Source organism: Fulmarus glacialis, unplaced genomic scaffold (assembly GCF_000690835.1).
Source record: "Fulmarus glacialis isolate BGI_N327 unplaced genomic scaffold, ASM69083v1 scaffold2434, whole genome shotgun sequence".
NCBI lineage: Eukaryota > Metazoa > Chordata > Aves > Procellariiformes > Procellariidae > Fulmarus > Fulmarus glacialis.
Genome location: NW_009208460.1, coordinates 42,716 through 59,406, shown reverse-complemented (window position 1 = coordinate 59,406; position 16,691 = coordinate 42,716). Strand labels below are relative to the sequence as shown.

Below are 16,691 nucleotides of genomic sequence, written 5' to 3'. Positions count from 1 at the left end.
AATGAGAAACCAACCCCGTGGAGTATAGGGTAGACTTCTGCTTGATCCACTTTGCATTTTACTTGTCTCTTCAAGCTTTCAAACAAAGAAGGGGTGGGCAGGTGGGTATTTTGGGGTGGTTTTGCTGTGGCACATCAGAAGTATTTCCCATTGTTTGTTAGAAATCAAGATAATGAAGTAAACATTCTAGTATTTTCAGTTTGTTTATTTCAGGAGATTGTGGGTGCTTGTGTCAACTAGAGTTAGAGGGGGGATGTACAAGTTTTGATTAAATACAAAGGGAGTCAGTAGCTGCAATGGATGTGAATATGGAGAATCATGTTTTTCTATTTCTTCATGCTGCTAGCCAAAAAGAGCTTTATTCTTTCGTATTTGTATTGTCTGTGAGGAGTACTGTGTTGTCATATCCCTGCTTAACACACTGCTTCATTCTAAAGATTTTGTGCTGAATCTGTGGAAGACCAGGGAGCAACTGTGGCATGTTTGACTTTCCTGGTTAGAATCTCTGGGGGTAGTTGTTGAACAGCCTGTTATAATCTGAAAGGCATAACAGTGCTTTCATGAACAGCACTGAGCTTTAGAAAACCTGTATTTACTGTATACAGCACTGATGTATTTTGGGGGATTCCAGGAACAGTGAGGCAGTTTGCTTTGATGTTACCATCTGATATCTGATTAAGACTTTTTTCTTCTTCCAGTTGTTTTTCCAAACAATTGTTTCATTAGCAGTTGCTAATATTTATGTAAGTTATGTGTTCACTCATGTTGCTATAAATATTTATACTACAAACTTACAGATAATGTAAAGAAAAATATTTTTAAGAGCTTAGTGAAAAGGTTGTTGTTTGACTGGGCTTAAAATACAAACAGCTAAAGGCAAAGGCAAGTTCTTGTACAGGCATGTGCTTAATTTTAGGAGTAGCGTTAGAAATCATGCTGTGTATGTTTGACTGAATAACTGTTACTTTCAGCAGCTTTTAATTGATCTTATATTGAAAGTCTAGCCTGTCTGCAATTCAAAACATGCATTTTCAGACACAAAGATTTCTTTGCTGTGGTTTCAAAGATACATTCTTTCATGTCACACAGATTGGTGGGTAAGGGAGGGAATATTGTGGGCTGTCCAGTTTTGCACCTCCCAGTTAAACCTGAGAATAAGGCCTTATAGTGAGGATGCCTGGTTTTCATACTTGCTGGATTTCTGCAGTCCAGACCAGCTGCCTGATATAAAGTAACAGGCTTGAAAATGAAATATGCTCAAACTACATATTGCTTTTTAAAATTTTTTTTAATGTATTCTGTAATTATTTTTCTTCCTTCTCCCAATTCCTTTGAATAAGTCTTGTACATTTCATGTTCTGCTCCTGACTTCCTATGTTTGAAGAATAGGATTTATTGCTAAAGTCTAATGCCCTGTTTTAATTTTGAAGAACAGCTTGAAGAACCCATGTGCGTAAACATTTGTTCATTCCTTTTTGCCAACCCTATTTCCAAATTGCTACTAATTAGTTTATTTTCAGAAATAAGTAAGGAATTAAATAAAGTAAATTTTTCAAAGTAATGCTGAGTCTCTTGCTTCCTTGATAGTTGGAATGCAGTTGAGTTTGACAGGACAGATCAATTGAATTGTGGCAGATAATGTGTTGATGTAAAGAAAACATCCTTAATGAGTTGGGGAGGGGGAGAAAGAAGGGCAGGAAATAGGTAGTAGACTTGGATCAAAGGTTGTCACATTCCTTGATAATCCAGAGACCCAGTATTGAAATATATTAGTAACTATGAATGCTTTATACATCTTAATTATATCTTCAGTCTATTGATGTGTGATTAGGTGCAACTATTTCTTTCTTGGGTCTTACTCTGAGGCAGATAGATATTGCTGTCCAGGACCTCAAGAGGTCACCCACAGCACTTCTGAGTATATGAGTCTCTTCATGTGTCCAAGGCATAGATTCAATATTCTTCCATTTTAAAGCTGTATTGCATAAAGAGTTTTACCTCTCTCACTGGTATAAAAGAGTGCACAGACATTATTTGGTTTTTAAAATCTGGCAACCCATGCTATCTTTGTATAATACATAAATGCAGAATTTTAACTATTAAAATTACTGCCTGAGTAATTTCAGAAACATATGAGGTTATGGGTTATAAAAGGTGTCTCTTTGCTTTTACTGAAGTGGCCGAAGCTTTATCTTTTATCAGACATTCAATGTGTTTTCACCATGTTGTGTGACTACCAGCCTGGAAAACTATTGTCTGAAGCATGGTTTAAAAAAAGAAAAACAAAAGTCAAAGTTGGCTCAAAATATTATATTGAAGGAGGCTTTCACTTGACATAAGATTTTTATTTGGGATGTTTTGAATTTGAATTTTTTGGCTGACAGATTTGTACCTCAGTTTTTGAATTTGAGAGGCGTTGAAATGTCTGTGTGCTGTAGGATGTATTCAGCTAGTACCTGTACTATGTGAAGCTAAAAGAAAACAAATGCTCTTTTCTTCAGGTTTTCATCTAGATTACTCTTAACGTAAACTGGGTTATAGGATATTGGATAATGCACAAAGAATTTCCCATAACTTTCTAATCCCCCTCCAAATATCTTTTTCAGGAGTAGTTAATTTCAGAATATTTTATGCTTGTTAAGAAGAAACATGGAAATACTAAAGCAAATGATCTGCACTGTATCGTTGGCCTAGTGTGCTGCGGTATTAAATTCAAAGGAGAAATGTTAGTGTCAGTTATAGCATAAGACTTTCGTATTTTTTACTGAAAAACATGCTGGATTTGATTGGTCCCTGTCATGCAGACAGAGTATTAATATGAAACAAATAATTTATGTGCTTCAACTACCTTTCATTATTTACCAGAACTTCGAGAAAATGCGTAGAAATGTGGATGTGAGCTTTGGCTGTCAGTTTTGTGAAAGCATTTCAGTTTTTTTCTAAGTAACCTCATTTCTTTAAGCAGTCAGGTGAACGAGTATTAGAGGTGAAAACCTGCTAGAATCTTACTCTTGTATTTATGTGTGTACACTATGCTTATGTGCTCGTACGGTATGCTACTGTAGTGTTCTGTCATACACAATTTCTTAAACAGAAGTGGATACTGGCATGATGACACATGGATGATCACAAATGGAAGAACAACTCTGACTTCCAAACCAGCACCAAACAGAGTATGTTTTCCAAACCAGAGTACGCTATATAGTTCCTTTTGGTTCCTGAGGCTAGATTTTAAAATGCAGAAATCCAGTTACTTGTTCAGATGGTGTTTTGAACGTTTGTGTATTGTCTACTGCATCCCTATAATAGATTCGTAATAAATTCCATAGTTGTTTTTAGGAAGAAAATCCTTAGTTCAGTAACAAGCATGAGCTTGTACAAGCTTATGTTTAAATAATAAGAAAGGTTGGGGGTGAAAACATCAGTTGCCTGAAAGAAAGATGGTTTGTTTTCATTGTGGGGTTTTATGCTGTCAGTTGCCTTTGAACATACTTAAGCATCTCTAATTCAAAATGCTTATTACAGTGCTTCTGAAGTTATAGTGAATAAACACATTCTTGTTGCTCACCCTTTAAACACATTGCTGTTTCCAGTTGGACTCAGAATTCTTATTTTTGTTTCTCTGATAATCTTTCCATCATTAATCAAGTGTGGTGTAGACAAATCCTGAAGTCTTTTACAACTACTTTTTTTCAGTGCAGAGTGTTTTCATTATAAGGAAATATCGTTAATATAATAAAATTTCCTCTTGTATTGAACTGGGTTGATTTAAGGTAGGAACTACCATCTCAAAGTGCAAGTCTGTAGAATGGGGTCTCAGGGAATATAACTTACTTCTGTCCCAAAGATCTGTCCCAAAGATGTTGCTTTCTAATGACAGCAATTTGTTAGTTTCAGAATTCTGCCATGGTGTCTTTTCTTGAAAATGTCAAAATGGTATATTTGAAGCCTTGTTTTGGGGCTTTTCATCTTCCCTCACATGTTTTGATATCACATCATTTCATGCTTGTCCTGGCATACTGAAAGCTACAATGGCTTGCATAAGAATCAGCTTGAAAGAGTAAATGTTTCTTTTTCCTAAATTGTTGGTAAGTTTTTTTCCTTAAAGTGTAATTAAAGTAGTAGGTTATGATTAAATGTTGCAACTGGTGACGTCTAATGGAAGCCTCAGTAATTTTTAATAAAATAATGTTAGAATACTGTGCTTCGTGCATTTGAAGGTGAACAAACCTAATGAACTGTTTGGGAAACTAGACAGTTGACTTACAGCAATTATGGGTCTGCCTGTTTAAATAGCATTTCAAACAGATAAAATTGACTGATGCAGTCCATAGTGGGTAATTAAATAGTACATAGCCACACTTTAGTGCAGGAAGCCTTACTTGCATATGGAAGACTATACCATATTGGTACCTTATTTTATCTAGGTATCCCAGAATGATGCTGCTCATTTTCATTAAGTTCTATTCTGACATACACTTGAACAGAGTAGAAGGTGAAGGGTTGAAAAATAACTTGAATCCTAAAATTACTTTGGCACATCACCTGGTATGAGCTAAGCAGAAGCAACAGCTACTTAAACTCTGCTACCCTGCAAATGCTTTGGGAATGTAAGTGGCTTACTTTATGGTGTCACACTAGAACAATTATTCCTTTTCTATTTCTTAGATCTAATTGAGTTCTAAATGACTCCTTTAAAAAAAAAACAAACACAAAAACAAAAACAAAAAACAAAATCCAAACAAAAAAAAACCACAGAAAAACCCCACTCCCCCAACCCTTAAACTTATGCCATTTTTCTTTCTTGTTATAAATAAAAATGTCATATTCATAGAAAGGTGTGATAACTCCCAGTTAGGTCATGATTAGCTAAAGTATGGTGCATGTTTGCTGTGATCAACAACAAAAAAATGGTTGTAAAAAGGAAAATTTCAAAATTGGAATGTGCACTCTGAGTTGTTACTGTTTTTTCTTATGTCAAAAAGTTCAGATAATGTTTTCTGAGCATTTTGTCTCTGCCTTAATTTATTGAATTAATCCTTTAATTAATGTCCTGTGGGATATCTTCTTCCAGTAGTGGAGCTTGTGCTAAGAGAGATCCCTTTTACAGAACTAGCAAGTTAATATTAGCTGTTTCTTAAGCTAGACACTATCCTCTGTGTGCCTTTTGCAAGCAAACGTTGACAGGCTTATAGGAAATGCAGCTGACATTAGGAAGCTTGGGTGGGGACTGCAAGGAGCTGGCAAATACTACAGGGTTTAGTGCCAGACTTGCTGACACAACAGTACTTTACTTGTACAAGTTTTCTTTAGGCTGCTAATTCTGTCTTCAGAGTAACTGGAACTGAAGCAGTGTCTCTGACGCCAAGTTAAAATAGCTAAAGCAACAGTTTATGAGAAATTGAGAATGCTGGTTTCTTTCCACAGCTTAGATCCTCAGAAATATCAGTAAAAAGAACAAGCTCCTCTCTTAATGAAAGGATGAGTTATGAACAGTGCCATAGAACGAGTGCTCTGCAAAACAAGTCCCATCTAACTGTAGAGTAAGTGGCAAAAACACCTCAAAGAGGGAAAGGCTAGCAGTGTAAAGTATCTGTAAATACTGAGCTTGGTCTGTTTTATATCACAATTTCCATTTATTTGATTTGCCAGTTCATAGGCATATTTCCTAAGGCATGCTTTTAATAGCTTCCCTTAGCCTTCAAATGAAAATTCTTTATTTCAAGTGTATCTAGACATTGGGAAATGGTATGTTGTCGAATGCAAACAGTGTTACAGCAGTTTGACCATGTCGTCTTAAGTATAATGTGTTTTGTCTTGAATTTACAATATGTAAAAGCCTAAGGAGTAGTAAAGCAAAGCTTTGAAGGGGTGTGAAAGTGGAATCCAGCTTCTGTTTGTTTTACAGAAGTTCAGGCAGAGTATGAGTTGCTGCTACCCTGCTGTCTCCATTTCTGTATGTAGGAGGGCTTTCAGGTAACATCATGGAGAGGAACTTTGCAGGGGGAGGTACGCCTGACTTACAGAACATAAAAACCGGTGCAGTCTTCATGGAAGGATGCAGCTCTATTACAAAAGCATATTGGCATTTTTTGGATTTCAGCATCACTCTTAGATTTTAGGAAGAGCTTTCCTTCCCTTCCGTGGAGTGCTAGAAATACTTTACAGGACTCAAAACAAGTGTTGGAAGAAATGAGGTTCAGATGGTGAATTTAATCTGCTCAGTGTTTGCTCGGTGCAGTATGCCATGCCAGGTTAGCTTTAATATTATTGCCTCTTTTAAGGTAAGCAGCTGCATTGTGCTCTCCCACAAAAGTAAAATCTCAGTAGGAGACTGAAGCGGCTTTGCCTAGAGCAACTGGATGGCAGTATCTTGCGTCTGTGGGAGGCATTGGCTTCTGCTAACCTCAGAATTGTAGATCACCTCTGAAGTCTTCTGTTCCATGATTATTTTATCAAGGTAAAGTGAAATATAAGCAATATATAAACAGAAGGAAAGGCTATTTTTAAATCATGGAGGTTTTTTGCATGAACTATTGTCATATAAAGTCAAAACCGGATTGAACAGTTTTTCTCTGAGATCACCTTTATCATCTTTCGTAACCTCTCTCATCAGTTTAACTCTGCAACATTGTGATGTCTTTCAGACCAAGATTTGTCTTTTCCTGAAAACTAGCATTTAGAAAGTTTTGCTTTTAAATCTACGAAATGTAAACTGGTGCTTTCTGAAAGCTATGTAGTAAATTACTATGTAGCCCATGACTTGACCAAATCAAGCTGTACAGCACACCATGAATTTTTTGTGTAGCTCTTGGTGGCGATCTGTTCTCATGTCTCTCTGGACATTCCATAGCACATCTCTAGGATTTACTCTTCTGTAGTGCCTCATCACTCCCAAATTGTTGCCTGTGTCGTTTTCCTCCCAAGTATGTAAATTTTCATTCTGAACCAAATCTTGGGTTTAACAGTGTGGATGTACCCAGGAAGGCATGTGTGTCTTAACTCCATATAAGGGGCTTGGAGGACATGTTTGGGGAAGAGAATAGAGGCTTGTTTAACAAAAGATTAATTTCCTTTGAGGTAATAACAGATAACCTTTGGAGGATGTTAAGTCTTTATCTTGGTCACTCAAATTTGTTGAATGAAGGCGGGTCTGATAGCTGTAGTGATGACTCTCTGCTTCCAGGGAGGAGTTTCTTTGTTGGGTAAAAATTGTGCAGTATCACTGAAGTGATCTGGACAGCGTCCAAGATTTAAACTGTCTCAAGGGATGTATTGCTGGTGTTCTCTGTGGCCTGTTTAAGCATTTCTGTTTACGGATGTGTAGTCAGCTATTTGCAGTGCAGTGAGACTGCACTTCCTGTGGGTTGAATGGTGTCGCTTAACTGTGGTCAGCTGAATTCCTTGGACAAGAGTTGAATTTTTGTAATGTAAAGTCAATAGACTTTGCCAACAATAGCTGGCAATGAATGCACGTGCAAGGCTAGCATGAAATAATTTCTGATGGTGTATTAAATATTGTGGACTCTGTTCTTCATCTTTTTCTGCATGGTTCTGACAAAAGTGAGCTGCAAGAATGGCTTTGTAATCATCCATTGCAGATTTCACACTAATTCTTTACTTGTGAGCAGGATAATAAACTGTGAATGTATGCAATTTTTATAAAGCTTGTGGACAGACATGTGCTTTGACTTCAGAACACTTTTTCAGAAACTTAGTAGCTGACATCAGTTTTCTTAGACTCTGATACAATTTGAGTATCAAACTTTTATTTTTTTCAGATGGAGCAATTATCAGATGAAGAGCTTGACCATGGTGCAGAAGAAGATAGTGATAAGGAAGATCAGGATCTGGACAAGATGTTTGGGGCCTGGCTGGGGGAACTGGACAAACTCACACAGGTTAGGGAGGATTCAATTATGTCAGAGTAATTCTTTAGAAGTATTACATGTTTCTTTTCAATCGGATGCTAACTACTTAGCACTGCCAGTTGCAGCAAGGTAGACTGTGGCATGTGACCAGCTCATTATTCTTTAAAGGTTTCCAAATTGCCTTGTTTTCCCCATCTCAAAGTTGTTAAACTCACTTTTCACGTACAATTCCTTCTGACAACTATGGATTTGGTATTTTGTCCTCATGTATATAGAGAAACACTGACTTCAGCTGGCTAGAGGTAGGCTATATCTTCAAACATATGACTGGACATTGTTCAGCTATGACAGCCTTTATTTGTTGCACTTGAACAGCAGTAAGGAACAAGAAATTGTGAATGTTGCCACTGACGACATCGTAAGGTGCCCTGATACACCCTAGAGGACTCACCATTATTCCAGAGTACTCTTCGGCATCAGAAAGGCAGCTTATAGGACATCTTCTTTTGGCACTTGTTTCTCACTTTCATATTGCTGTACAACACAGTCTGCAACATAACCTGACAGTGGCACTTCTGTCTTTTGTGACTACTGAGAAATGACATTTCCCCCAAAACCTTGAATGACCTCATATGGTTTTGTATAAACAAGTTAATGCAGTTAGTTGTGTCTCTGTTCATTTGTTTGGTAAGTGATTGTGTCTTGATGCAGCTGTTCCAATAAAGTCCCAATAAAGGGGGGTGATTAGAGCTAATGAGCTCCAAAGTGCATTCTCCTGTAGTCTCAGCATTTGTTGCTATTTATCAGCTGGACTCCAAGAGCAGTAGGAGGAAAGGATTTTTTTGTCCCCAAGTTCCTTGAACTTTAACTGCCTTTTTAGATTTCCTAAGTGTTTATTTTGGGGGGATTGAAAGTAAGACTCAGATTCCTTTCCGGATGGAAGTGCTTTTTAGAAGATTTGTAATTGTTAAGATGCCGATGAGATCATTTGAATTCACTTTGCCCTCTTTAACTCTTGGGCTAATAAAAGCATTATAAAATGTAGTCATAAAATTTGCAGCACGTGTGAGCAGTGTTTGGCACTCATGCAGAGTTATCCTGCTCTAGTTATCCTCCTCTGTGGTGCAGGTTAAATGAAGGAAACCTTACCTTGCTTCTCATGATCATTCAGAACTAAGCTTTTGGTGCTGTTGCACCAAACTGTTCTCCAAACTGCTAGTTGAGCATCATAATGTGTTATGGAGAATGTGCTCTGATAATAGTGAAAGCGTATCACATGTGTTTCCAAGGATGTGAAATAATTTAATTATTATTAAATTCAGTAAAACACATTTTAGATGCTTTTAACCAGAGTATATTTGCTTTACAGGAAATCTTTTGTGGCAGTCTATGGGTTCAGTCTGAAGGAATAAGCCCTAACTTGCCTCTTCTGTCTCCGGTTTCACTGCTGCCTCTAGATAGATTACTATTATTATGGTTATAGGTAGATTCCAGCTCCCCCGTCCCCCCCAGCTATTTTGTGTGGGACAATATGTAAGCTCCATCAGAGGTGAGGTTTTTCACAAGGCTGCATCACTGGCTTCTCATTAAGTGGTGAATGACTTCCTAATAAAGTGATTTTTTTTTTTTTTTTAAATTCGAGCCAAACTCGAGCCTCTCCTTTGAGGAGAGAAGGGAGTTCAGCAAAAATAAATATTAGGGGAAAAATATAGTGCATTTGATTTTTAACAAAGGCTTCAGTAAAGATGTAGAAAATGGAAATAAAAAGCTTAGGTGAGAAACTTTGTTCTGCTAGAGCTAGAAGATGCTTTTCTTTCAGACAAGCATATCTTCAGGAAAGCTCTATCAGTACAAGCATTGCTTAAATTCAAACCCTCTGCAGGCCTGTCAAGCCTCAGCGACAGCAAGAGCTTGATTCCCCGTGTAACACTTGTCACTCCAAGGGCAGCAACTCCATACCCTGTCATGCACCTCTTGGGTCACCAGCTGGATCATAGTGCCCTACTGCTTGCTCCTTACAAAAATGCTATTATTTATTATAATATCATGCCCATATTAGCTTTCATAACATAACAGTTCAATGTTTTGGGTAGAAAAATGTCTTGTCTCTTTTTTTTTTTTTAACCTATATTAGTTTTTCTGAAAAAAATTATCCTACGTAAACTGGCTGGGGCTTGCTTTCACAATTTAACATTTTTCACAGGAAAGGCTTATTGAGAAAAATGTCTGAATTTAGCCAATTTAAAATCCCTTTTAATAAAACGGAATTCTTCGTTGAAGGCATTTGTGTGCTTAGCCATGATTATGCTCATAAGCTAATGATGCATTTTTTAGAGAGGGTGCCACAGTTCGAATGTGTTTAGTTAGATACTTGTGCAATTCGCTGCAGAGAATTTGTTAGAGGTAAGCCAGCTATCCGTGTTTCAAAATGAGCTAGTATGTAACACCACTTAAAAACGCTTTTGGAATATGCTTCCGACCTTTTGATTCTAACAAAAAAACAGAATATGTTTAACATCTTTCTCAGTTGAATAGCTGAAGTTAAATCTCTGTGGTATGGTGATGTATGTTTTCAGTCTAAAGCCTGAAAAAGGGATATTTTTTTTTTATATGGCAGGAGTTTTTGAAAAATTTCTCTTAGAGAAAATTAATTTTCATTCATCTTGAAGATTTGCTTGTCCAGTTCCTTGTCAAACTTTATTCTGCCCTTTTTCTTGTCTTTTTCAGAGTTTGGATACAGACAAGCCTGTGGCACCAGTGAAGAGATCACCCCTCCGTCAGGAAACCAATCTTGCCAACTTCTCATATCGCTTCTCCATGTACAATTTGAATGGTTTGTTGAATTATTTACCCTCTCAAATATTAGTTTAGGAAAAAAACCTGTTCCAGCTACAAATACGAACATTGTAAAATATAAAAGCGTTTAAATACACTTCTAGCTGAAGTGAGAAAATGTTTGCTGAAGGCATTGCTTTCTGATGGCAAAGAATTTTGAGTGTCCTAAAGCAGTATCTTTTATAGCACCTAGTATCTGACACAGTCAGATACTCAGTCTAGTGTTTGTACAGAAATACACATTCTGGGATCTGGTCTCATGAGAGAATGAATTGATGTGTATCTGTTAAACGGGAAGAAAGATCATCATGCTTCATGGGATAGGATGCAGGACGAGAGGAAATGGCCTCAAGTTGCGCCAGGGGAGGTTTAGACTGGACATCAGGAAAAATTTCATTACTGCAAGAGTGGTCAGGCCTTGGAACAGGCTGCCCTGGGAAGTGGTAGAGTCACCATCCCTGGAAGTATTTAAAAGACGTGTAGATGAGGCGCTTAGGGACATGGTTTAGTGGGCATGGTGGTGTTGGGTTGACTGTTGGACTCGATGATCTTAGGGGTCTTTTCCAACCTTAATGATTCTATGATTCTAATATAGCTACAGAATGCTTTCACATTAAACAAAAATAATGTTTTTCCTTGTCTTAAAATAGCTTCCCCTGGTTGTAATATGGGAAGCCTTTAAAGCAGTGTCACATACCTGGCATTGCTTTGGCAGAAAATGCTTAGCAAAACACCTATGCTTTTTTGAAAAGTTGAGGTGTGATATTATACAAATGTATTTTTAGATTCTGTTCATAGGACAGCCGTTTAAACTTTTCAAATGTAATCTGAACATTCATAGATTCCTTCTGTTGGCAAATGTATGTAACCTAAATAGTTTTTGGTGGGTTTTTTTTTTTAATTGCTTTTAGACTGGTCAGGAGTAGTAGTGCAAATAAATTCCTGCTTAGCAGTGAGCAGAGATTTTGCAATACAGATGGGAAAAGAAAATACAGCTTCCTTTGCTCCCTTACCCTAACTGTTAAATTTGATAACACAAAGTGAAGAGTTCACAGACAAATGAAGTAACTCTGCATGCACTGAAAACTCTTGTTTGTTGCAGAAGCCCTGAATCAGGGGGAGACTGTGGATCTAGATGCCCTCATGGCTGATCTCTGTTCCATAGAGCAGGAGCTCAGCAGCATTGGGTCTCATTCAGCAAATAATGCTGCAGTGAAACGCCTTGCCACAGAATCCAAAGCTCAGAAGCCACCTGCTAGCCGACCTTCTACTAAGCACAGCAGCATGAAAGGATTATCTTCCTCATCTGGTAAGGTGACTAAACCATCACATGCCAATGTATCTTTGGATGACATCACTGCACAGTTAGAGAAGGCCTCTTTGAGCATGGATGAGGCAGCCCAACAGTCTGTTGCAGAAGACACCAAACCAGTAGTTACTGCTCAGCACAGGAGGACAGCGTCTGCTGGCACAGTGAGTGATGCTGAAGTGCGCTCAATCAGTAACTCCTCCCGTTCCAGCATAACCTCTGCAGCTTCCAGCATGGACTCCTTGGATATTGATAAGGTGACGAGACCTCAGGAACTGGACTTGACATCACAAGGGCAACCAATCACTGAGGTAGAGTGTCACTAATTCAAGATTTTGGTTTGGTTTGTTTTTTTTTTTTTCCCCAAACTTTTTTTTTTTTTTTTTTTCCCCCTCCTTTCCCACCCCCCATGCTGACACTCCTAGCTAAACATCTTTAGTGCAGTGGGGTTCATTAAAGATTAAGATTGCTTTTGCATGGACTGCACATGCTGTGGCTACTTCTTTCTCTGTTTTTGTTTCTCTCTGCAAGGAATCTTTTTAAAGAATGTGTACTACTATTTTTTTTTTAAGGGCTTTCCCCATCTCTTCCTCCTCCGAAGCCAGTCATGGATTTTAATGTTTTATAGTTAGTGTTTTTATTCTAAGTAAATCTCATATATTGCTTTTAGTCTAAATCTGAGGAGCACACAGCTGTGGAAAAAAGAAAGTACAACTGACAAGACTACATTCCTGTTACAGTACACTTAATACCTGAAACACATGCAGCAATTTGAGTGCCTATCTGGAGCTATACTAGACCAGTAATTTGCTGCTACTAAATATTCTGGTTTAATATATGACAGGGAGAACTCTTTGAAGCAATGCACAACACAGAAAAGCAACTAGGCTGGGATACAGCAATAGCAGATGTTCATTTGGGATTTTGGAACCTTGGCGTTGCTGAATCACAAAGGAAACTTATCTGTAAAAACAGGCAGTTTGGGGAACATTGAAAGTGCTGGTGACTTGTGTGAGGAAATGGGGAAAATGTTCTGGTGAATTTAAAGAACTTAAACTAGAAGCTGTCTTGTAGAAATATTCTCTGAAACAGAAATCTGGCCTGTTCAAAAGTCAGTTGTACTAATATGCATGTTCTTTTTTATGGGAGAAAGCTGGAACAAGCTGAGTTTATTCTAATCAATAATTAACACTAATTTGAATGAGCTGTGCTGAAAGCATGCCTCTACCCATCTGCAGCAAAAGTTCATCTGATGTAAAGAGTGAATGATGCAGGCTTGTCTGTCTAATGATCAACTTATCAAGGTCACGCTTAGATTTAAATCTTTATTTGAAATGGTGAGAAATGAATAAGTGACAGTTTAGGTAAACTTTCTTTTTGTATAAAAAGTTGGTGTTCAGTATATTTTTGTTGGAGATTCGTATTGAGTGAAGCAAAACAGAGGTAGATGGAAATGTGTCCTTTTCTCTTTGGAAAGTTAAAATGCAAACCTTTGCATTATTGCTGTAGGCCTAAGTGTTGGAGCCAGCCTGTGACAATCATTGATTATATTGTTGTTTGTTTGTCAATCATTTTCTTTTCTGTGGCATGACAAGGCTTATTTTTGGGTTTTTTGGATCCCTGACTGTTACTCATGTTGATATCTCTTTTTTTTTTTTTTTTTTTAATGTAGAAAGTAGGCAATATTGCATTTTTGTCTCAGGCTAAAAAGATGATTTTCTTGAATTAATCACCTTTGTGACTTGCATAGCACAAGAAAAACTTGAATTTTGCATTTCTTTATTTTTAAAAAGGCAGGATGTTTTCTACAGCTGATTTTGTAGGTCTCCCTCTAGATCTCAGTGTCTCTTACTTCAGGAGTGATATGCTTGAGGCATCAGTAAGATTGCCCTTCTTGTCTCCCAGAAATCATGATAGGGGACTGCCAGTGCATTAAAACTACAGGTTCTTTGCTTCACGTGGCAGAGGAGGTGACAGTATACATGAACGTTTCTTTTGGGGAAAACAAGGGAGCATTTGGGGGCATGACAGTTAGTAATAGTTGTAATGTAAGCTCAGCACACATAGACAAATCTGTATTGGCTAGTAACTCCTGTGGGTTAAAGTGGAAAACTTGAAGTGGGTGTAAGGAAAGACAAACTTTGTGTTCCATAGCTATTTTGCCTTCGTTCTTATATGGATATGTCGTCACTAAAATAATAATGTCGTCACTTGCTACACCGTGGTATAACACAGAAGCTTTTCTACCCATTAAAGTTGTTATTGTAGGTCGTATTTTATGTGCGATTACTAAATGTTACATTGTATGAAAATGCAGTTAACTATTTCTGTCTGCAGAGAAATCAACCCATAATATATATGGTCTTTGGTAGGCAACAGTGTCTTAAAATAGAGTTGGATTGCTGAACCTCACATATTATTTGTAGGTGATTTAAAGAACAGTTGTGGTCTATTTTAGCTCTTGGAGGAATAGAGCATTATTGGCTCTTGTATTTTGGGAGCTTAAGGTTTGAGTAGTTTTCCTTATGTTTCATGTTTGTGTGGTTAGCAGATGTGAGGGATGTTAGTCTCCGATTTGTAAGAGTAGTCACAGATACGCAATAAACATTTGTTTTGTGTTTATTCTAAAGACTCCTAAAAAAATCAAATTAATTTCATTTTCTGCAAGTTCTATTATGTCCTTAGTTTTGTACACTAAGTGTATTCTGGAATGTTTCCAGTTATCCTTTTCCTAAGCTGAAAATAGTCAATGGAAAGACTTAATTTGAAACACAATTAGACCATCTCTTCCTCTTCCTTTTTTTCTGATTATTAGTCACAAAGTGTTTTTTAATAAGTCAACAGTAAAGGAAAATTGTGCATGTCTATCATCTTGAAGCATTACTTTGGCTTTCAATTTTCTTGGCATAAGAAGTGTGAGCTGTCCAGTTTTCAAATGTTCTTGAAATACATGTAAAATGACTCTTCACTTGCCAGATTTTTGGAGGCTTTCAAAACATCCTCTGTGGTAAACATATTAGTTTAAGAAATATAAACAATACTTACGTATTTTGGTAATCAAATGTGCTTGGCTATTCATCATGAGGCTTATGTATGACAGTAAAACAGTTTTCGTCATATGATGCACTAGAATCCAAAGATTAGTAATACACTCTTCCCAATGCCTGCAAAACTAGCACCTAAACTTTTTTTCCACATTATACTTACGGAATCTGCAAAGCAAATGATGGGAAAGGATTTTTTTTTTTTTGGTAAGAATTTTGAATTGGAATCCAAGGGAGACGTTCTAAAAGTTTAAATTACTGCACATGCATGGAATGGTAGGTTTTAAAAATTGGGGTGTATAGATTTAAAATATGTGAAAGAAAAATGAGAACCTAAACGTTCTCCTTATAATAAATCTTGGTTCTCTGATCAGTGTCTCCAACTTACTTCATAGCCATGAATTTAAAATTTACCCTGTAACTTTTTTCCTCATAGGAGAGGTCACTAATTAAAGTGTAGCAGGAACCATAAAACATGTAAGAATATATTTATCTTCTGAGATTGCCTGTCAACTTTGCCTCACACTGATGAACAAGCTTAAAAGTTCCCTCCCTGGAAGGAACAGGAAAATGGACTGTATGATACTTCTTTGACACAGCTGGCTGGCAAAGCTGGTATCACCTCAAAAGTTACAGTTATGGTATATTTTGTTATCTTAAGTATGAACACTAAAGGCGTTGTCTATGCCTAAATGCTGTTCTTTCTGGTTGTTCTGTGATGTTGGAGTCTTTTGTGGACAAGCAACTGAATTACTCAAACTCTGCTATCCCGAATACATTTATCTGCAGTTAAAACTGCTTCTTCAGAAACTTTCCTGCTAGCCCCTTGCATGTGGCAGTAGTGAGATGACTGTTGCCAGCGAAGTTATACTATATCACTTAGAATTTGCCTACAGTGTGCTTGGCCTTTCTTCCATTGTTTTCTTCTGGAGATACCAAACACTTGATGGTTTCTATTCTCCAGCTGTTCTGACTCTTTAAGATGAAGGCACACAGTTCAAGGTTCATCAGCCTTCACTTTCCAGTTGCAGTAGACTCTTGCCTATTACAAGAAAAGAATGTGAGCTAGTGGCAGTGGTAGTCAGCTGAGCTGGTACCCTCTTAAAGTGGTTAGGCTTCTGTGTGTGTATGTACATGTGCTGTTTTGATTAGTAATGCTATCAGTAGAACAGCTGCTGTTGCTGATGGAAGTTGTGTGCAGTCCAGTGACCTTTTTTATCCTTTTAGCTTCCCCTTCTGCCTCTTTACAAGCATTGATTAGAGAAGTCGCTATCGCAGATTTCATCAGTTGTAGAAGACAGTTTGAATTGGATGCTGTGTAAATAACCACATTTTAAAATAAATCTCTCTGCTTTCATGCTGGTTCCACAGCACTTTAGAAAAATACGTGTGTTTATGGTAGGATTTATTGAGAAAAAATTGTATCATTGATACAGACAAACAAAGAAAATGGTTGCTCAGAGGTTGGAACTCTTACTAGATTCATCTGCAAGAGACAAAATAACAATAGATCAATGACCAAGTAAATCTAGGCAACATACCTCTCGGAAGAAGCAGCCTTGGACCAAGCCACTAGACGTGAGTTGAGAAATGAGAATTCTTGCCTTACGGTGTTTACCAAATTTTGTCAAA

At 37.4% G+C, this 16,691-nt stretch overlaps 1 protein-coding gene across 1 annotated transcript in view; it reads left to right on the top strand.

The window, feature by feature from the left end:
- Window positions 1-7,781: 7,781 nt before the first annotated feature.
- RAPH1 (Ras association (RalGDS/AF-6) and pleckstrin homology domains 1) overlaps window positions 7,782-16,691 on the top strand; it is a gene marked incomplete at its 3' end in the record, with an annotated part of 47,027 nt that continues 38,117 nt past the window's right edge. Inside the window, exons 1-3 of the mRNA XM_009576468.1 lie at window positions 7,782-7,901; window positions 10,599-10,704; window positions 11,809-12,340. Coding sequence (XP_009574763.1) covers window positions 7,782-7,901; window positions 10,599-10,704; window positions 11,809-12,340 — 758 coding nt within the window. The remainder of the gene's footprint in view (window positions 7,902-10,598; window positions 10,705-11,808; window positions 12,341-16,691) is intronic.